Source organism: Theropithecus gelada, chromosome 16 (genome assembly GCF_003255815.1).
Source record: "Theropithecus gelada isolate Dixy chromosome 16, Tgel_1.0, whole genome shotgun sequence".
NCBI classification, from domain to species: domain Eukaryota; kingdom Metazoa; phylum Chordata; class Mammalia; order Primates; family Cercopithecidae; genus Theropithecus; species Theropithecus gelada.
In genome coordinates this window covers 62,691,033-62,712,411 of record NC_037684.1, presented here as the reverse complement: position 1 = coordinate 62,712,411, position 21,379 = coordinate 62,691,033, and the positions used below count along the sequence as shown (strand labels likewise).

General features: G+C 54.5%; 2 protein-coding genes across 5 annotated transcripts in view; one reads left to right on the top strand and one right to left on the bottom strand.

The window, feature by feature from the left end:
• Positions 1-8,388, top strand: part of PITPNM3 (PITPNM family member 3) — an 84,959-nt gene extending 76,571 nt beyond the window's left edge. Inside the window, exons 17-19 of the mRNA XM_025362595.1 lie at positions 1,477-1,660; positions 5,318-5,446; positions 7,598-8,388. Coding sequence (XP_025218380.1) covers positions 1,477-1,660; positions 5,318-5,446; positions 7,598-7,903 — 619 coding nt within the window. The 3' untranslated portion in view covers positions 7,904-8,388. The remainder of the gene's footprint in view (positions 1-1,476; positions 1,661-5,317; positions 5,447-7,597) is intronic.
• Positions 8,389-10,864: 2,476 nt separating this feature from the next.
• On the bottom strand, positions 10,865-18,587 carry PIMREG (PICALM interacting mitotic regulator). 4 transcript variants are annotated; one of them, XM_025363591.1, is made up of 6 exons: positions 18,514-18,587; positions 17,610-17,938; positions 15,240-15,535; positions 13,632-13,727; positions 12,966-13,010; positions 11,980-12,680 (listed from the first exon to the last, which is right to left on the bottom strand). In XM_025363591.1, the coding sequence occupies exons 2-5, from the start codon at positions 17,901-17,903 to the stop codon at positions 12,980-12,982; spliced, it is 717 nt and encodes a 238-aa protein (XP_025219376.1). In that variant the 5' UTR covers positions 17,904-17,938; positions 18,514-18,587; the 3' UTR covers positions 11,980-12,680; positions 12,966-12,979. The 4 variants fall into 4 exon arrangements, with proteins under 4 accessions (XP_025219373.1, XP_025219376.1, XP_025219374.1 ...); XM_025363592.1 differs by lacking the exon at positions 11,980-12,680 and adding an exon at positions 13,261-13,335 and having other exon boundaries at positions 12,962-13,010; XM_025363588.1 differs by lacking the exon at positions 12,966-13,010 and having other exon boundaries at positions 10,865-12,680.
• Positions 18,588-21,379: the final 2,792 nt, after the last annotated feature.

Sequence of the window (21,379 nt, the reverse complement as noted above, 5' to 3'; positions counted from 1 at the left end):
AACCTTCCCCTTGTAGGGCTAGGTCGTTTGTTGCCCTTACAACAAATCCCTCCAGCATCACGGTCCCCCTCCCACTGCAGGAAACGGGAGGCTGTGGTCCTTCCTCTCTGGGGGTCCGTGGTCCTCCCACTGCCTTCCACGGGCTCCAGGGGCCACATGGTGCTGACCAAACCTCGACAGTCGTCAGGAACTCCCCTTTTCGTAAACATATCACTGGGCCCCACGTCAGAACTAACCAGAATCCCTGAGGTGACCCCTGTACCCCTGCATTAGCGTAAAGCATCCCCAGATCCCTCAGACCATCACCCAGGTTTAGAACTCCCCATCTCTGTTAGACTGTTCTGGTGGCAGGTGCCATATAGGTGCCCAACCAGGTCTGGGCTTATCTGACATCTTGCAGCCAGGATTCTGCGTGAAGTCAGCCAAGAGAGCTATCCCACAGTGCTGTGAGAGCATAGAGGAAAGAGGCTGATTCTGCCTGGGAAGCAGGGAAGGCTTCCTGGAGGAAGGGGGGTCTTGAAAGATGGAAGATGTGAATATCAGGAGATGGAGCCATGAGGGCTGTCTAGGGGAGAGCTATGTAGCAGAAAAGCCCAGGGTTTGTCCAGCGGCCGCAAAGCAGCTCTGGGTGGGCTGGGGGGATCCCATATGCAAGGGCAGAGCAGGGGCATGGCCACAGAGGCAGAGAGAGGCCTTGAGGCTCTACCTCAGGGTGCTGGGGAGCTGGAGATGCTGTTCAGCAAAGGAGTGCTGGGGTTAGATTTGTGATGTACAGAAATCACCATGGAAACACTGTGGAGGATAATAATAAAGCCAGCCACACAAGCACACCACCTTGCTACGCATGTTTGGGATTAATTCCTTTTATCTTTAGGACAACCTTATGAGGTAGTTCATATTATTATGCCCGTTTTACAGAGGGGGCAACTGAAACCCTGGGAGGTTGGGCAGGGTTGAGTCATCTGCCCAGGGTTACAGGGCTCAGGTTACATATGGGTAGGAGCGGGGGTGCAGGGAAAGAGGCCGACCAGGAGGCTTTTGTAATGGCCCAGGAGAGAGATGGGGCCCGGGCTGAGGATGAGAAGCAGGGCTTAAGTGAGAGGGCTGGGGGATGGGGGTGTAAAGAGTCTGGCCTGGTGAAACGGAAAGGCTTTCTTCCTGGAGGAGGAGGGAGGGAGGCACAGGGAATAGGGGGGAATGAAAGGCGCCTGTCTCTGGCTCTGAAGTGGCTGTGAGCAGAGGGGTCAGGGGTGAGGAGATGAGTTTGGATGTGGGCCTGCAGCACCTGGAGGCCATCCAGGGAGATGTCCAGGGCTCAACCGGGAGAGGGGATTCGGGATCCCCCTTGTTCTCCCTAGCATGCCTCAGACTCGTCCCTCTGACGTCTCAGAAGGGCAGCTATGGTCAGGGCAGGCTTCTGGGCATTGGGTGACCTGCACTGGGCAGGGCTGGACCCTTCTAATGCCGTCTCGCCAGGCACTGGCAGGACCTGGGCTACATGATCCTTTACATCACGGGGCGGCCGGACATGCAGAAGCAGCGGGTGGTGTCGTGGCTGTCCCAGCACAACTTCCCACAGGGCATGATCTTCTTCTCGGACGGGCTGGTGCATGACCCGCTGCGGCAGAAGGCCATCTTCCTGCGCAACCTCATGCAGGAGGTGAGTGGCCAGCTCGGGGCAGGGGCGGGGCCTCCACAACTTGAGAGCCCAACCCTCCTCTTCACCACTCCCTGCCTCCCTCCCCCGGGGTGGGGCCTCATGATGTGCAGTCTACAAATCCCATTCCCGTGGATCTGGTGGGTCCTCTAGCAACCCTGTGAGGTAGGTTATTAGTCTCGTCATTGACAGAGGAGAAAGGTGAGGCTGCAGCGACTTGCCCTAGATCTGAGTCAGACTTTCGTCCTTTATCTCCTGACTCTTGTCTCTACATCTGGCCATTCATCCAGTAGACATTTAAATGGCGATTGTGTTCCTTACTCTGTGCTTGTTGGGGCTGCACAGAGACAAACAGAACCAGGGGGGCAGAGGATGTGCTTTCCGTGACCCAGATGTGCTTTCCATGACCCGGATGTGCTTTCTGTGACCCGGATGTGCTTTCCGTGACCAAAGCTGTGGTTCCCACTAGCAGCACCAGGGAACTCAGGAGAAGTGCAAATTCTCTGCCCCGCCTCGCCCCCCACCCTCTTAGACCTACTCAATCAGAAACTCTGGGGAGGGGCTCAGAAACCTTTTCACAAGCCCTCCAGGGGATTCTGATGCACAGAAAAATAAATCAAGAATCCCTGACCTAGAGCAGAGCAGGAGTTGATATATAATGACCAAATCAAGCCTACAGCCTGTTTTGTTGTGACTGGTCAGCTAAGGATGGTTTTTACACTTTCAAATGGATGGAGAGAATAATCAAAGGAATAATATTTCATGACATGAAAATTACATGAATTTCAATGTCTCTAAATAAAAAACGTTTGATTGGAACACAGCCAAGCTCATCTGTGTACGTATTGTCTATGGCTGCTTTTGCAGTACAAGAGCAGAATTGAGTAGTGGTAACACAATGCGAAGCCTGAGATCGTTACTATCTGGTCTTTCAAAGAAAAAGTCTGCAAATCCCTGATCTAGAGGAGGAAGGACATGTCAATTGACAACTACTGGTGTGTGGCTGAAAAAGGCCCTTTTAGCAAACAGAGGAGAAAGGACTTCAGTTTGTCCAGGGAGGGCAGGGAAGGCTGCTAGGAGGGTGGTAAATTTTGAGTTGAGTCTTGAAGCATGAGTTTTTGTCAGGTAGACAGTGAAACGGCATGTGCAAAGGCATGGAGGCAGGAGAGAGCTTGGGACGTTCTCAGAGCTGCGGGCATCCAGGCTTGGGGTAAGTGCAGGCAGGGTTAGACCCAGGGCAAGTGGGAGCTGAGCCCTCAGAGGTCATCAGGGGCCCAAACCTGGCAGATCTTGAAAACGGTGGAAACCAGGCCAAGATCACAAATTCTCTGCTGGGAGTCATGGAGAGCCACGGAACAGTTTAAAGCAGGGAAGTGGTCCTGTCTAACTTGGAGTGTACAAAGATCCCATTGGTGGCTGTGTGGAGAACAGACTGGCAGGAGAAACCAGAGGCAGGGAGGCCAGTTAGGGGGCTGTCGCCCAAGCAAAACACAGGAAGACCATAATCCAGGCGATGATGAGCACGGGATGGAGAGAAAAGCATGGACAGGATTAGAAGGTGGAATAGTCAGGACTCAGGGATGGCTGGACGCAGAGAGCGAGGAGTTCTAAGATGCCCGTGCTGGGTGACCAGGAGGGATCCAGGTGCTACACACCTGACCAAGGTCTCCATGGAGGCAGAGCCTGTCCGTTCTGCTCACCAATATAGCTTCTGGATTGGGGGTGATGATGCTGCGTGGTAGGGACTCAATAAATGTTGGTAGAATTAATGAATGAATGAGTGAGTGAATGAGAGGGGACACGAGAGGAGGACCAGGCTGGAGGGAGATGAGCTCAGCTGTGGACACGTCAAGGCTGATACGACCATGGGACCTGATATGGCTTAGGGGAGGTCTGGGCTGCAGGTGGAGACTGGGAAGCAGACGCACAGGACGGATCAGCGGAGCCACGAGAGGGGAGGCCAGGCATGAGAAGAGGCTGTGCTGGGCCCCTGAGAGCAGCACAAGGAGCGGCTGAGGAACCAGGAGGAGAGTGAGGGGGAGGAGGGCCAGGAGACAGAGGCTACAGTTATCGGTAGGAGAGGGGTTCAAGGAGATAGTGCCCCTCTTGCCAAGGGTGTGGGGTGCTGAGAACTGTCCACTAGACAAAGGTTGGCCACCAGATGACCTTGTGAGGAAAAGACAATTCGGAAGGATAAGGGGGCAAAAGTAGTAGGGAGAGGAGCAGAGAAGGTGGGTGTCAGCTGGGAGGGTCATGAGGCAGCCAGGCAGGGTCCCCAGAGCTAGAGGATCCCAGTTATAGGAGTGATCTCAGGTGAATGAGAAGGTGGAAGGGCCAGACGAAGAGGCGCTGCTCCACCCTCTGAGTCAGCTGGGAATACACCAACCACTGAGGTGAGGGGCAGCGGGCTGAGGAAGCCGTCTCCTTGGTCCAGCGTCGAAGGCAGCCACCTGCAGGACGGGGTAGGGCTCAGGGAAGGACAGGAAGAAGATGGAGGGTGAGAGCTGTGTGGCTCTGTGTTTCTTTAGCAGCTCTCAGTGAGCAGCGTATACAAATACACAAAGTGGATAGTGGAAAATTTCCAGGGCTGAGATTTGGCTGGGCGGGTGTGGGAGGAGGATGAAGAGGTGAGAGAATCTGGGGTGGAGGCAGAGGACACAGGGATGCTGCGGGTCACTCAGGCAGGATGAGGAAGGGGTGAGGCAGCAGGGCTGGTGCAGAAAGCACAAGTGTCGGTGAGGCTGAGAGCAGCCAGGTGGCGGCTGGCGGAGACGTGGCAGGGAGGGGGCAGAAACCCTGGGCGCAGCGGACTTGTGGAAGTTCACAGTTAGAGGGGCAGGTTCTGAGTTCGGTTCCGGAAGTGACGGCCACTGACGTGAAAGAAGGTGCAAAGCTGCGAGGCGGGGTGGGAGGTGGTAGATCCCTCACGTCACTCTGACTGTGGCTCATTCCAGCGATGGTGGGGATTGGGAGGAAGGAAAGCTGTGACCCAGGACCAAAGTCTCCAGTGGCTTCAGAGGAGCGTGAGTGGGAGGAAAAGAGGATGACAGGGACAGGAGGCAGCTGGGTGGCCAGCACCTCACAGGAGGAGGCAGTTTGATCCGGTGTATCCCAGGGAGAGGAGGGAACGGTGATGGTCTGGAAGTGCTCTGGAGCAAGGCAGACCTTGTGCAGTTCTCTGAATTGAACTGGGCATTCTGGGGGGCGGGGGGTGGGACAGTCATTACACCAGCCAGCGGGAGGCAGTGGGCGCACGGCGAGCTGCAGCGTGGAGCGGTGTGGATGATACAGGATCAGAAGCCAGGCAGAACTGGCCTCCAGTCTTGGCCCTGTGAGCCAGAAACCTGGAGCTCAATTTCCTTATCCACAAAGGAACGTTTGGCTTCATCATTACTTAACCTGAGCGTACTGCTGGAGGCGGGACCGGTAAATGGTGTGGTCACGACTGTTTACCGGGCAGAGTCCTGGGATGGGCCTGGGGTGCAGGGAGGGGCAGCCACTCTGGGGGTTCATTCCTGACACAGGGTGGCCCCATGGCTTGGAGTCTACCAGAGTGCCCATAGAGGGTACCCAAGCGGGGGCTCCCTGGGGTTGGCCTGGGAAGGCTTTCCAGGAGGTAGGCTGGCCTCACTCTCCCTCCGTGCCTGCCCTGTGTTTCAGTGCTTCATCAAAATCAGTGCGGCCTACGGCTCCACAAAGGACATCTCTGTGTACAGCGTGCTGGGCCTGCCTGCCTCCCAGATCTTCATCGTGGGCAGGTCCACCAAGAAGTACCAAACCCAGTGCCAGGTGGGTGGAGGCGGGGGCTGGAGGCGGGGAGTTGTGAGGGAGGTCAGGGAAATGGATGGAGGGAGTGGGCACTTCATTCATTCATTTGTTCATTCCCACATTGACTCATTCATTTATTCAGCAAACACTTCGGGGTGCCTTCCTCGGGCCAGGGCCTGTGTTGGGTGCAGGGAGAGAATCCCAAGTGGAGTCAGATGCAATGAACTTCAGTGTAGTGGGGAGATGGCACACGTGCAGTTGGTAACAGTGGAGTGTAGCACGTGCCATGATGTATGATGGGGGGCTCAGGGAATTGCGGGGCCCTGGAGAGGGACCCAGACTCCAGGGCAAGGTTGGGTTTCTGGAATTTGAAGGAATGGTCCAGGAAGGGCCTGAGACTGAGAAGAGCATTTGTGGCAGAGGCAGCAGCAAAAGCCAAGGTCAGGAGGTGACAAAGAACATGTATATTCTGGGACTGCCAGTGACTCAGCTTGGCCGCGTGGGACATGAGCCGGGAGGGGAGAGAGGGGGCTGGAACGGTCAGTGCAGCCACGATGGCCTGTGTGGGGACTCTGCGAGAGTGGATGAGCAGGTGTGTGATTCAGGAAGCTCCCTCAGGCTGTCAGTGGAAGGTGGTTCAGAGGAAGGAAAGAAAAGCCGAGAGGGAGCTGAAGGGAAAGTGGAGGGTCTGAGAGGCATTTTTTGGTAGGAGATGGATTGGGTTTGGTAATGCCCAGATGGATGTGCAGGAGGAGAGAAAGGGAAGGCAGAGGACAGTGCCTTGGTTTGTGGCTTGGGTGACCACGTAGGAGGTGCCACTACTGGAATTGCACAGCAGGCGGAAGGGAAGGAGGTGACCTCCCTCTGGGGCATGTCAAGTATGCAGTGCCTAAGAGTGACCCGCGGGTAGAGGGTCCGGAGATGGTGGCGTTTCCAAGTTGGGAACTCAGGACCCGCTCCTCAAACTCTAAAGTGCCCAGGCATCACCTGGAGATCTTGTTGCCATGCACATTCTGATTCCATAGGCCTGGGGCGGGGGGAGGGCCCGAGGCTCTGCCTAACAAGCGGCCAGGTGGTGGTGATGCTGCCAGAGTCCATGGACCACATATCGAGTAGCCAGGTTCTGGGCACAGCCGAAAGGACCGGCAAGGAGGGCAGCCGTGGGGCTCAGAAAAGTGACAAGAGGCATGGAGAGGCAGGTGGCATGATGGGAGGGACTTTGCAGAATTCTAGTGAGCCAAGTGACAAGGATGGGTGCTTCCCCACCCTCAAGAACCCATAGGCCAAGTGACCTGGCTCATGCCTGTAATCCCGGTGCTTTGATACGCAGGATTGCTTGAGCCCAGGGTTCAAGGCCAGTCCTGGCAACACGGCAAGATGCTGTTTCTACAAAAAATTTAAAAAATGAGCTGGGCGTGGTGGCATGTACCCGTGGTCCCAGTCACTTGGGAGGCTGAGGCTGGAGGATTGCTTGAGCTGGCGAGGTTGAGACTGCAGTGAGCTGAGACTGGGCTACTGCAACTCCAGCCTGGGCGACACAGTAAGACCCTGTCTCAAATAAATAAACTAATACATTAATTAAAATAAAATAGGAATGAAAATCCAGAGAACTCTGGTGTGACCCACGGGTACAGGTAGAGATGCATGGTTGTTCAAAGTGGGATGGGGACTCTGGAACACTAAAGAGCTCCTGGCTTCCCCGGGCTTCCTGGGAGAAGCTGGAGGTGTCTCCATAGAGTGTTCCTGGGAAATGATGGGGACAGGATCAGGATCAGGGGCCTGCCCCGCCCCTCCACCTGACGCCTGTCCCCTCCCCTCCCCTCCCTTCTTCCCCCTCCCTTCTTCCCCCTCCCCTCTTCTCCCTCCCCTCCTTCTCCTTCCCTCCTCTCACCTCTTCTCCCCTCCCCTCCCCTCTTCCCCTTCCCCTCTTCCCCCTCCCCTCCTTCTCCTCCCCTCCTCTTCCCTCCCCTTCCCTCCCCTCACCTCTTCTTCTCTCCCCTCTTCCCCCTCCCCTCCCCCTCCCCTCTTCCCCCTCTCCTCCCCTTTCCCCCTCCTTTCCCTTCCCCTCTTCCCCCTCCCCTTCCCTCTTCCGCCTCTCCTCCCCTCTTCCCCCTCCCTTCTTCTCTTCCCCCTCCCCTCCCCTCTTCCCCTGCCCTGCCCTGCCCTCCGCAGTTCCTGAGCGAGGGCTACGCTGCACACCTGGCCGCGCTGGAGGCCAGCCACCGCTCACGCCCAAAGAAGAACAACTCGCGCATGATCCTGCGCAAGGGCAGCTTCGGGCTACACGCGCAGCCGGAGTTCCTGCGGAAGCGCAACCACCTGCGCAGAACCATGTCGGTGCAGCAGCCCGACCCGCCCGCCGTCAACCCCAAGCCCGAGCGGGCCCAGAGCCAGCCCGAGTCCGACAAGGACCACGAGCGGCCGCTGCCCGCGCTCAGCTGGGCACGTGGGCCCCCCAAGTTCGAGTCGGTGCCCTGAGGGGTGGGCTGTGCTCAGAGCAGGGGTGGGGGCCCAATCAGGCTGCCTGCAGGGACGGGAGGGGGCTGCCCTCTCCCCGACACAGGCGTTTTCCTGCTTTTTCCCTCCCGTGTCTGTCCAGCAGTGTCCGACCAGAGCGGGGAGGGATCCTGCCCCACCCCGGGGGGGCTCCCTGAGCTGCCACAAGGTGAGATCCGGGGGTCTCGGTGCAGCCGCTGCTGCCTCCCACGTGCCTGCGACTGCAAGCCCAAGTCAGGGTTCATGTTTGTGTCATCCTGGGGGCAGGCTTGCCCGGAGCTGGAGCGTTTGGGCAAACTCGACCACCCCCCTGCGTCCCCAGGCTTCACAGCGAGCTAGGCAGGCCCTCAAGGGGGCAGCCCCAGCCTCGGGACCAAACGCCGCTGGCAGGCACAGCCTCTCGACTGTCTTGTGGAGGCGTGAGTGGCATTTGTGCCCGCCCTCCCTGTGGTCCTGGATCACCATTTTGGGGTTGGCGCTCTTACAGCAAGATGGCCACTTTCTGGGAGTGAGAGCACATCCCTGGTCTCTGTCCACAGCCCTCGGGGGGTGGGGTCTGGTGCTGACGGTCTGTCCTGCAGCTGTCCATTGTCCCCAGCCCCCCCTTGTCCTCAGTGTCCTCACCATTTCCCTGTGGCCCTGGAGGCCAGGGGTTCCTCTTCCCGGAGCCCTGCCTCATGCCCTCCCTTGGGAGGCTGTAGCCTTGGGCTCTGGCTCAGCTGGGCTGGCTGTGAGCCCCTGAGCTGGTTGCTTGCCCTCTCTGGGCCCCGTCTTCCTTCTGTTATTGGAGAAGTCCCCCTAGCTGAGATTGGTCTGAGTCTTTGACTCGCAAGATGTCCTGCAGTTTGGCCCATTGAGGCTTTTCAGGCCTAGGTCCCTCCGCGTGTCCTGTGACCCATACCTTTCACACAGCCTGCGAGAGGGCGTCTGGGTGGGCTGGAAAGGAGGGACTCTTAAAGGAGCCTCTCTGGGTGGGCTGGGAAGGGACCCCTACTCCACGGAGAGGCGCAGCTGGTTTGCCTTGCACTGATGCTCACACCGGGTGTCCCAGGGACAACCCACCTCCATCTCCTGCCAAAAGGTTAGTGATCTGGCTCCCCATAACCCCAGCTCTGCCAGGACCCTTCTATCTTTTTTGGCTCCTGGAGGCATAGAGCTGAGATTCCAGGGTTCTAGGGGTTCCTGGAAGTTTGGCTCCAACTGTTGTATTCTCTTCCCTTTCCCCTGCTGCTCAGTTTGTGCCCATAACCTCCTCCTCGGTAGTCCCCTGAGGTTGGCAGGACTTGGCCCTTCTGGGGCCCCTAAAGCCTGCTCAGGCCCTCCTGCTGCTGAACCTTGGCCTGGGCACTGGTTTCCTGCATCCTGGAAAACCCCGACTCCCTGGCCCAGGCCCACACCTGCTGTGTGGGGCTGCCCAGGTGGCCGCTGAGCCTCCATGGGCTGCCACTGAGGCCGGTCCCAGCAATTTCAGCCAGGCTGCCCCAGGGCCCAGACGTGTGTATACACAGCAGGCACCTGTGTCAGCTCAGTGTCGCTTCTGCTCAATGTCTACCTCTCGCGGCTCCCATGCAGCCCATGACGCTGCTGACGGGGGCGGCTGGCACCACCATTGTGAATTGCCTGGCAAATTGGGTGCCCTCCTGGGGCTGGAGGGGTCTGGGCTCCTAGCGTCCATCCCTGCTCTCTCCCCTAGAAATGTGTCTTCAGTCTGCCAGCTCTTCTGCTCTACTTCCAGTGCCGCATCCTGCACTCAAGCCCAGGGCTGCTGGCGAGTCTGTGGGGAGGAGTGCGGATCAGCCTCAGCCTCAGCCTCAGCCTCCTCTATGATCCTGTCTCCTGGCGGTTCACAGGTGTCCATCCCCCCGTTAACATTTCACAGTTCCTGGCTTTCCAAAGGCACCAGCTCATATGGCATAACCACCTCAACCCTAATCCTTCCCAAAAATATCCTGATTTAAACTTGGGCAGATTTAGTCTGATTCTTGAAAACTCTACCATTTCGTTTTTGCAGAAGGCACCGATTAAACTGAAATGATAAAATAATTAGTATGAGGTACTTTGCTCCCAGTTAGATTCCCTCTTCCCTGAGAACCCCAGGCTAGGCGAGAGAGGGAGAGAGAAAGAGTGAGAGAGAGAAAGCGAGAAAGGAAGGCAGAGAGAGAGAGGAAGACAGAGAGAAAGAGAAAGGAAGACAGAGAGAGAGTACATGAGCCAGGATCCCTGGGGAATTTGAAGTCAGTGTGACCAGGATTCTGTGGCTCTGGGGTCAGAGCTGGGACACAGGACCCAGCAGGACGGCCACCTGTTTTGGCCGTTTGTTTTGGAAGCAGCTCTGGGTCCAGGCAGCAAGCAGGTAGGAAGATTGGGGCTTTGGCTGACGATGCACACATGAGATGCTGATGGTGTACAGTGAGAGGTTGTGAACACAACTGGAGCTGTAGTTGGTGTGTGTGAATGTGTGTAGATGCGGTTCTGTTTAGTGGCGAGACAACATATGTTTCAGTACTGCTTTCACAGCAACTGTGTAATGCATATGCACTTTCTATACTAGTGGTTTCTTCAGTTTTGTCCGTCCAGTTAAGTTGGAGAAAGAACCAAGTGGTGTTGTTCTCGGGAGCGGGTGCCGCTGCCTCTCCTTGAGTAGTTCTGTGACCCCCCCAGTCCAGCTGTTTTCTAGAGAGTTCTTCTAGCTTCTGGTATGCCTGCCCTCCAGCAGCTGGAGACAGATCTTCCCGCCTGACCAAAGCTCCTTGTTTCTTGCGTGGCATGTTTGTTCTTCCCGATCCGGCGGCTGTCGTGACCGAGGGCCTGCCTGCCACCCTCCTGTATCATTTGCCCTGTTAGGGTTCAGGGTGCGTCCTTAGCCCAGGACCTGCTCTTCCAGCGTCGTGGGTTTTTTTCCAAAAGAGTTCAACGGCTCCCTTGAGCTCCGTAAAATATTTCTTTTTTAAAAAAACAGACTCCTTTCACGCACTGGGATGAATGGTCCTCTTGTCTGGGTGCTGGGTTACAGCAAACAAATGTGTTTGAATCCCAGTATTCCAGAGTTTTCCGGCGGTGGGCTCTCTGGAAGAGACGAGGCTGGAGTTCACGGTTTTTAAACTGTATTTTTACCCCTTTGGGACCCATTCCTGTGTCCTGGAGTCTTTCATGAGGCACATGGGTCCCCTGCATCCTCACACTCCCCCCCAGCCCAGGTGCAGCCCCGGGAGGGGTGCCCTGACCCCGCCTTAATCAACCACCTTTCCCACCGAATCCCATCTTGGGGGGGTTTGGGTGCCAAGTGCCCTGGAAACCTATTGTAACATTCCCTCCTTCCTTTCCTTCCGGGCTTGGGGGAACCTTCTTAAAAATCATAGTTAGGGTGAAGTCCAAGCACTGAGGCCTGATCTGGGCTCTGCTCTCCTTGTTGAGAAACTAACAGGCAGTTGGGAGGAAAATCCGAATTTGACTCCACCCTCTTTAGGGCAAAGGAGAAGCAGGTGACCCAAGGAGGGGCAGGCCAGAGGAGGGTGACTCCTGCACAGGGACCCCCGCCCTCGGACCCCGCTGTCCTTTTCTATTTGTTTACTTGGCGGTGGCAGCCAGTCTGACCCTGTCTGTGGTCTGACTGTTCCTAAGTGTGTAACTTTCAGTATTATCTGTGACAGACGGTTCTGTGGTGAAAAAGGTTTATTATATTCCTTATGGCTGCCTTGTACAAAATCCGTTAGAAACGCTAATGTAAGATATCAGATTTCTAACAAGACAAAAACAGCATTATGGAGTTAAAAGATTTTTACAACTGGTCTTGATTTTGATGTGAGCTGGTTTTTAGCTCTCAAATGTTGTCACTTAAATAAAAACCTTATTTGCCTTTACGGTGTGTTTGCTTCTGAACTAAGCTGAGAAGCCTTTCCCTTTATACATGTTCTCCCTGAGATGGGTTTTGGGGGCAGACTGGCTCAGAGCAGAGGTGGATGAGGGCCACAAATGAGACCACAAATGACAGATCTATGGCCCAGAGTGGTGTGGGAGGGTGGGGAAGGTTGGAGGTGGCCGGTGAAACAGAACAGATGTCAAATGCAAACAGTCTTTATTATGAGAAAGCAGTGTTATCTAGGAAAGTCACACGCTGGTTTCTTATACAACGACAAAGCAGGTTTTCTTAAATAATTTACAAAGGGCAGAAATTGCTTTTGAACAGGGCTACCCCTCCCGGCACACCCACAGTACTCCGCCTTGAGCGTATAAATAGAAACCCGTGAGCCCAGGGTCGGAAGCCTGGAAATATCTCCTATGCCTTCCTCCGAGTCCCTGGTAGGGAAAGCAGGGATGACAGTGGGGCCCCCAAGAGCCTTGACACCAGAAACACGGTGGGTGAGTGACTCTGCGGATGACTCCCCAAAAACCAGACACCTGGGTACACAGCTAAGAGCTCTCAAACATCTGAGGCTAGCACTTCACATTATAGATGAGGCAAATAGAAGGCTCAAGGTCAAGTGTACAATGAGTTTCTAAGCTCAAGAGTCCCCTGGGAAAGCAGAAGGAACAATTCTCCACCTCTGCAAGGTCTCCCCAAGACACTCTCAGGCTATGGCAGGCAGTCACTGATGGGTCCAGATGTGGCCGGAGCAGGGGGCTCTGGGCCCCTTGTTAGGTGCTTGTTAGCAGTGGCCCGGGGGTACTGACAACTCCTGGGGGTTTCCTCCGGGAAGCTCACGGGGAAGCATAGACATCCTTGAGTACGAAGACTTGGCGGTCAGACAGGGCTTGTTTCCTGCAAGACAGCTGCCTTTGTCACTGTGCTCAAGGTAGGAGAAGTAGGGATACCTTTCCCTGCTCACTGCGGGGTGGGGGCTGCTGGAAGGTGGCTGTAGCTACTCGGGGCCCCCAGCATGCTGTTAATGATGGAGTCCGTGAGGTTAGCAGCTCTGGCTCCAAGCAGCAGGCGGGTCCTACCTACTCTGCTGTGCCCATCAGCTCTGTGGGTTTTTCTTTAACTTGCTCATGCATGAGGTGGAGGAGGAGGAGGACAGAAAGACGCTTGGGAGGTGGGCATTACCTGCAGGCACTTCCTCAGTCATGAATGAGAGAGACGATGTCACCACTAGAGAGAAGGGGAGGGATTGATGACACTGGGTGTGGTGGGCTCTGAGAGGGCCCCTCTCAGCCTGAGTTAGACAAGATCAGACCCGGAAACGTGGTAGGAATATGGCCCCCCAGCACATAGAGCTGGCAGGGCTCAGCCTTAGAGCCCATCATGGCCATTATACAAGTGGAATGGAGAAATAGCCCCAAGTTAGGGGAGATCCACAACCGAGGCCCTGCCCCTAGGATGGGGCCGTGAGCAGAGAGACCAGGAGCTCCATAGCAGTCAGGTTGCTTTTCCCTATTCCACAGGCAGGCAGGGCACAGAGGAGCCACGGACAGTTCTGGAGGAAGGGCAGGCTTTTTGGGAACCAGCCACGTGTGAGGTTCCAAATGATGGACAAACGTGGGGGCCCAAGGCCCAGAAGACCACGCACATTCAGGCTGCATCCTTTACCATCAACCCAGTCCAGGTTTTTGTCCCTTCTCATGTTTGAGATGAGGGAGACTGAGGCCCAGAGAGGGGCAAAGACTGGCCAGGGTCACACAGCAGATCAGCGCAGAACCAGCGCCTGCCTACAAAGATGGCCGGAGGGGCCCTGCCGGCCACTTCACTTTGAAGTATGGAATGCCAACTCACCTCTCTTCCGCCATAATGGCTTCCTCTAGCTCTTGGGACAGCTTCTGGAGATGCTGAATTCCCGCCCCCACAGGCTCTGGGTCACTGTCAGACTCGCTGAATGAAAGAAAAAGCCACACCAGTGACTAGCTGGAAACTCCTGGCAGGAGCCCCTTGCAACCCAGTACCGGGGTCTGGTCTGTGGGCCCAGATGACCCTGGCGGGTGGAAGTGACCTCAGAGCGACAAACAGAGAGAAGATCAAGATCCACAAGGCCAAGGTCATGGGCAAGTGATTTTGCAGTGTCCCCACTTGGAAACTGAGCCTCAGCCCTCCAGGTGGCTTCACAACTTGCTTGTGGGCTCACTAGGAGGCTTGGGTGAGTGGGATTGTGTCAGAGCTAAGCTCAGCTCTTTCTTTACAGAGAAACTAAGGTCCTGAAGGATTTTCTCAGGTCCTCTGCTAGCTCTGGGGGCAGAACCAGGTCAGAACACAGATGTGGAGAGTATTTTTGAAGTGTACACAAGCCTTATTTTAGCTTCCAGGTTTGCAAAGAGCCACCTGGTCACTTACATGCATCCTGGTGACCACCTGCCATGACAGAGGGGCAGCCGCTAGGCAGCCTTCCCTGAGAGCCCCGAGATGGGAATAGGAAGCTGCGAGGGACTGTGGACTGGGATGAGCTTCACTCTCTCCCCTGAGCCAGGCCACTTGCTGGGCCTGTCTGAGAACTAGAAGATTCTGCAGGGCAGGCCAGCTTGATCAGTGGGGCAGAACATCCAGATGATCTGGACCCCAGCCTTTACTCCTCTGTTTCCTACGGGATGGCCCTCGTGCTAATCACCAAAAGCCTCCGGACCTCCGTTTCATTACCTGTCAAACGGGACAAACAGAGCCTACCTTAATTACAGCTCAAGGTTCCTATGAGACTGAAGAAAGATGCTAGCCCTCAAAGAAATTTGGGGGAAAATTCAACAGCCCAAAGCCACTATACAGCCTTAACTAACACACTCCATTTCCCCCTGGAACTCAGCCGGAAAGTTGAAATACAATCCTTAGGAATCTAGTTGTTGTTTTGTTTTCTTTTTTTTTTTTTTTTTTTTGAGACAGAGTCTCGCTGCGTCACCCAGGATGGAGTGCAGTGGCGCGATCTCGGCTCACTGCAACCTCCACCCCCTGAGTTCAAGCAATTCTCCTGCCTCAGCCTCCCAAGGAGCTGGGATTAGAGGCATGTACCACCACGCCCGGCCAATTTTGTATTTTTAGTAGAGATGAGGTTTCACCATGTTGGCCAGGCTGGGGTCTCCAACTCCTGACCTCAGGGGATCCACCCGTCTCAGCCTCCCGAAGTGCTGGGATTACAGGTGTAAGCCACCGTGCCCGGCCAGTTTTCTCATTTTCTAATGAACAAATACACACACTGGATATCTGCTAAAGCAGGACACACATTTAACAGTAAGAATAATTATAACATGATAGGACGCTGCTCAGGGTGCCCCTGGCTCCAGGTAGCCACAGGAGGTGCCAAGAAGCCCCTGGGACCCAGCTGGTGTCTGGGAGGTCAGAGAGCAGGGACTGTGCCCAGGCTAAAAGGTCACCAGTGCCATGGTGAGGCACTATCCCACTTGCCTGGGAGAGCAGAGGGGCTCTGTTGAGGAGTAGGGGCTCCGGAAGGCAGCCTCCCGCCTTGACCGCCGTGATGGGTGGGCACGTGAGCCCATCTGGGCGGAGAGGTGGTGATGCTCCTTCTCCCGGGGCTCTGTGGCTGAGTGGGCAGGGGTGGCTCCAGACAGCCGAGTGCTCTTCTGGCTCAGGCTGTGAGCTGGGGATCCACTGCCCTTCTGCGCTCCTCTCTTCCGCCTCCTGGCCTTCACGTGCGTCTCCACCAGCCACTTGGTGCCACTTTGGCAGGACTCCTGGATTCTCTGGAACAGGCAAATGGAAAGGTTAGCACAGACACAACCAAAAGTGAGGCCGGGCACAGTGGCTCACGCCTATAATCCCAGTACTTTGGGAGGCCGAGGCAGGTGGATCACCTGACGTAAGGAGTTCGAGACCAGCCTGGCCAACATGCTGAAACCCCATCTCTACTAAAAATACAAAAAAAAAAAAAAAAAAGCCGGCACAGGGGCGGGCGCCTGTAGTCCCAGCTACTTGGGTGACTGAGGCATGAGAATCACTTGAACCCGGGAGGTGGAGGTTGCAGTGAGCCGAGATCGTGCCACTGCACTCCAGCCTGGGTGACTGAGTGAGACACTGTCTCAAAAACAAACAAGCAACAACAAAAAGCCCAAGGGTGAACTACCCTGGTCTCCAGACCCTACCAGCGATCCCTAGACCCACCAAGTGTCCTGTAAATACAGGCTAGTTTAGTCTCCAGGGTGAAGGATGTGAATGACTGCTCGTGGAATGAGTCCACGGCAGGGACCCAGCTCAGAGCTCCTGGACATGACAGCAGCAGTCAGCAACAGGAGGACCCCTCCTGGTGCCTGGAGCCTGTTTGTCTAAGTCCAAACTCTCTTTCCAGATGCAGATTGACCCCAGGACTGAAGGAGAGGGTTCAGAGTAGAGCAGGCTCCCCCGCCCAGCACCCCCTGCATACCAGGAGAGCGCCTGTCTTCCTGCCTCGGGTCTCACTCACTCTATCCACCCTCCACAGTGGTCCATAGTGATCCTTCTAAAGGGCAGTTCTGACTGTGACACTCAACTGCTCAAAACCCTTCTATGGCTTCTTGTTGCACATAGGACCAAGCCCCAACTCTTGGGCCTTTCACACCAGCTGGGTGACGGCTGTGAAGGCTCTTCTTCATCAGCTCGATTGTCTTTGCCTTGGCAAGCCAGAGCCCAGGGGTTGGAGCCCAGCCCAGGTTAAATCTGATGAGTTACGTGACCTTGGACAAATTCATTTCATTTCTCTGATCCCTGAGGGTGGCAAAAACAATCAAAAAATTCTTCCAAATAAGGACTAACATTTGGCTCAGAGAACTCTCTGCAGAGGGTCCAGAAAGAGCCACCCTCTTTCTGGAGAATTCTCTCGTCTTCAGAATTCCCAATGAGACACTGAGGAGAAACCTCTGCAGCCCCCAGTCCTCTCTCTGGAGGTCCGTTCATCCTAATGGCTTCTGTCCTTTCTAAGTGACACGTCTACACCTCCAGCTCTGGGTTTAAAGATGCATCGGTTGAAGGGCCCATAGACGCTTACATCCAATATAAGGACATCTTCCTGCCAGCACCTCTCATTTGACAGCAAATCCCCTCTAACTGACCTTCTCAGCAGCTCCTGAAGTTTATCCCCTGCAAGTCCAGATCCTTAGTCTCCTTCAGGAGCACCTCTGCTTCTATTCCGTTCTCCATCACGTAGATAAAGGACAAATTCTAATATGCTAATGAGACCAGACTTTCCACTGTTTAGAATCCTCCAGACTCCTGATCATTCCTGGGAGAGTCTAAGCTCCTTCGTGTCCTTTCTCCCGGCTCTACCTTGCTCTCTGTCCTCTGCTCATACCCAGACTACAATTCTGGCTCTCCTCAGGGGTACACGGCTGAGTTGGCAGTACACCTTGCTTTCCCTCAGCTCTAGGCTTGGACCGGAGGGTCTGTGGACTTGCACTATTTCTCCTACCCTAAATACCCCTTGACCTTTGCTTCCCTGGGTGAACTCTGGAATCATCTCCTCTAGGAAGCCTTCACCGGCTAAGTTTGTGTTTGGCGAGCACTCACTATTGGCCACTTGCTTGCAATTTCCTATCACGTACAGCTCTTATCACCTGGTATTGTGAGCATCTGTTTCCTCCAAGACATGTTTTCTTTAACTCATTCAACTATTTGTTGAGCGCCTATATGTGCCAGGAACTATTTGGGGTGCAGGGGAAACAGCAGTGAACGAACCAAAATCCCTGTCTTCTTGGAGTCTATATTGTTGAGGCTCTTTGAGGGCAGGAACTGTCTGGCACCAAGGAAACACTCCATAAACAAGATGATTAGTATTGTCAGTATTACCTGGGACATGGCACCCAAGGCACTCTTAGCTGAGCGAGCCGCAGCCTGGAGGCCCTGCTGACCTGGCTCTGGGGTTTCCAGGCGTTTCCAGGAGGGGCCTGCGCAGAGATTGAGGTTGACGGCTCTCAGGGGCAGCCTCCTTTGGAACTGCCTGCACAGAGACCCCAGGGCCCCTGCAGAGGTCTCCTGATGGCTGGCCACAGGCTGCAGCTCCTTGCTGTCCTCCAGCTGCTCCTGGTGCCGGAGAGATCTCCGGCGCACAGAGGTCCCCATGCTCTGCCACCGAGAAGCCATTTGCCTGGCCAAGAGTCTTCTCTGTCCACTAGACCCTGGGGAGGAGGGCAAAAAAGCAGGTCAGCAAGGCACTCCCCATCCCCATTTCCAGGCCCCGCAGAGACCCTGGACACAGGGGAAGAGATGGGATGCAGCGGGGTGGCGAGGGCGAGCGGGGAGCGGACGAGATGGCAAGTGTGGGTGCAGGAAGGAGGATGCTTCCTGGAAGAGAGGTCTCGGGTCAGCAGCATTTCTGCTGTCCCGCACTTCAAGTTTCCAAAACAGCTGTCTTTTCATCCCAACCTCCTTCCTCTCTCTGGCTCAGGCGAGGAGGGGAGGCGGGGTCAAGACACGCCGTAGCCGAGCTTCAGCGCTGGGCCCAGGACACGATCACCATCTCCTTCACCAGCTCGCCCAGACCAAACGCGCCCCCACGCAGATCCCGGCCTTCCCACCAGAAGCCCCGATTTTGATCCGACGCTTGTAGTACCCAGACGCCTCCACAGGCCGTGCGCGTCCGAACCCGATGCCCTCCCCTCTGAACAAAAAAAATTGTTTTGAGCCGAGATCGCGCCATTGCACCCAGCCTGGGGAACAAGAACGAAATTTGTTGTGCCCCGCCCGCACTCACCCGACAGCACCAACGCGGCTCACACCCCGAGCACAGCTGCTCCTCGCCCACCACAGCCGGTTTGAAACTCTGCGCGACTCCGCCCCAGGCCCCGTCCTCACAGCTGATTGGTTCTGTCCCCGCCCCCGTCCCCGCCCCAGGGATCCGATTGGCTTTCTCTGTCGCGGCTGTAAATGCTGCGCTCGGATTGGCCCGGCCGTCCCCATTCATCTCTCCGGCCCCCTCCCGGCCGCCAGCCTCGTGGCTCCGGGCTTTGTATTATGCGTCCCGCCCGGGCCACCGCCCTTGCCCGCCCAGCCCCCGCGCGCATCGCACGCCGGGTCCCCTCCCTGGAGCGCGCACAGGGTTGAGGCTGCTCTGATCCATGGGGTGGAGGCGGAGGTCCTGGGATCTAGGCCTCCTGGCTCAGGCCCCAGGCCCCGCAGTGGGCAGGGATCCTGTCCATCCTGCCAAGGGGTCTGGCTTTTCTTTCTTGCTCAGTGGTTTTGTCCGAAGGAGCCAGGGGCTGGCAGTGAGGAGCCCTGGGTTCCCAGAGACGTTTTCTTTCAAATTTCCCTCCTGACCCTCCCTTCCTGTGACAAGACACTGTCCCTCTCTGAGTTCCCCATACTCGCCATCCATGCTCCGCCCCGCCCCCCCCCCAGAAGATGCGTCCTGGAAGCGGGGATAGACCAGAGTACCCGTCTGCCCTCCTCCCGCCTACACCAGCTCCCCGTCCCCGCCTTGCCCCACGCATCCCTCCCTCTCTCTGCGAAATGCCTGCCTCTCCTCTCCTTAGCATCCAAACCCAATCAGCCATTATAGAAGCTCATCCTTCTCCTTTCGGTGACCTCAGAGCTGTGCTGCCCAGCCCCCCGGCTGGTTTCTTTGTTACCTCTCCCGCACAAGAGCCTGAGATGCTGACTTCTTGAAAGTCTGTCTTCAGCCCTCTTCGTTTCTTTGGCCTCAATGATTTCCATCGAAACGATGATGATAATGATTAACGTGTATATGGCCCTTAGTATGCACAGGTACTGGTGTTGCAGTGTATTAACTGATTTGACCCTCTGCTATGGTTTGAATGTGTCCCTCAAATTTCACATGTTGGAAATGTAATGCCCAAATTCGTATATTGGTGGCATTTCTTTGTTTGTTTTTGAGACGGAATTTCGCTCTTGTTGCCCAGGTTGGAGTGCAGCCCGGCGATCTCGGCTCACTGCAACCTCCGCCTCCCGGGTTCAAGCGATTCTCCTACCTCAGCCTCCTGAGTAGCTGGGATTACAGGCGCCCGCCACCACACCCAGCTAATTTTTTGTATTTTTAGTAGAGATGGGGTTTCACTATGTTGGCCAGACTGGTCTCGAACTCCTGACCTTAGGCAATCCACCAGCCTCAGCTTTCCAAAGTGCTGGGATTACAGGCAAGAGCCACCACGCCTGGCTATCGGTGGCATTTTTTTTAGACATATAAATTGTTATTTATTCAAATTATAGAATATTATACAGTATTGAAAAATAAGTGAATTGTAACCAGATGGTGTAACTTAAGTGAATGTCAGAAATATAATGGTAGATTTAAAAAAAAGCAATATGCAGACAAACATAAAGTATGACAACCATATAAGTTCAAACACACAAAAAACTAAACAATATGGTTTAGGAATATGCACACACATTTGTGGACAAAGCTATTATGGAAAGCAAAGGAATTGTAAACACCAAAATAAAATAGGTAGTCATTTTTTGGAAGGGTGGCAGGAGAAGAGGATGTAATGAGGAAAGGGCTCAAAGGACTTCAAAGGTAATGTTCCATTTTGTAGGCTGGGTGGTGACCACGTGAATGTTTACTTTCCTCTTTATTATTTTTTTCCTTTTAGACAGGATCTTGCTCTGTTGTCCAGGCTGAGATGCAGTGGTACAATCATGGCTCACTGCAGTCTCAACCTCCTGGGCTCAAGCAGTCCTCCTGCCTTGACCTCCCAGAGTTCTGGGATTACAAGCGTGAGCCACCTTGCCCGGCCTTTATTATTCTTTAAACCCTATATGTATGTAATTTTATATGTATCAGTTTATATTTGTGTGTGTATACACACACCTGTACATATATTATTTTGTAAGTATGAGCTACTTTGTAATTTTTTTTAAAAAGTTTTTAAAAATTGACAAGTAATAATTAAACATTTATGGGGCACACAGTGATGTTTTGATACATATAATGTAGAGTGATCAGCTCTGGGTAATTGGCATATTCATCATCTCAAATATTATCGTTTCTCTGTGTTGGGAACAGTCAATATCTTCCTTTTAGTTATTTGAAACTGTATATTATTGTTCACTCTAGTCATCCCACAGTGCTATAGAGTACTAAGCTTATTACTCCTATTTAGCTGTAACTTTGTGTCTTTTAACAAATCTCTCCTATTCCTTCCTTCCACCTACCATTCCCAGCATCCAGTATTTTGATGAGGTAAGGCCTTTGGGAGGTAATTAGCATTAGATAAAATAAAACAGGGTAGGCCCCATGATGGTACTGGTGGCTAAAAAAGAACGGGAAGAGAGACCTGAGCTGACAGGCACGATTTTGCCCTCTCACCATGTGATGCCTTCTGCCATGTTACCACACAGCAAGAAGGCCCTTACCAGATGCCAACCAGATGCCAGTGCTATGCTCTTGAACTTCCCATCCTCCAGACCATGAGCTAAATAAATGTCTTTTCTTTATAAATTATGCAGTCTGTGGTATTCAGATATAGCAGCAGAAAATGGACTGACACCTTCATTGTACCTACACTTGATGAGGAAACTGAGAATAGAGAATTTGGTTGGGCCCAAATTTCACTCAGTTAGTCTACACCAGGGCCAAGGATTCAAACTCCAAGGTTCAAGTT

Excerpts from the sequence above, each read along its gene's own strand:
- PIMREG (XM_025363588.1), bottom strand. The coding sequence starts at position 17,903 with ATGGCTTCTCGGTGGCAGAGCATGGGGACCTCTGTGCGCCGGAGATCT. Across the intron at positions 13,728-15,239 it reads GAGCCCCTCTGCTCTCCCAG|CGAGTCTGACAGTGACCCAG; the intron begins GCAAGTGGGATA and ends TCTTTCATTCAG. Across the intron at positions 12,681-13,631 it reads GCCATTATGGCGGAAGAGAG|GAAACAAGCCCTGTCTGACC; the intron begins GTGAGTTGGCAT and ends GCTGTCTTGCAG.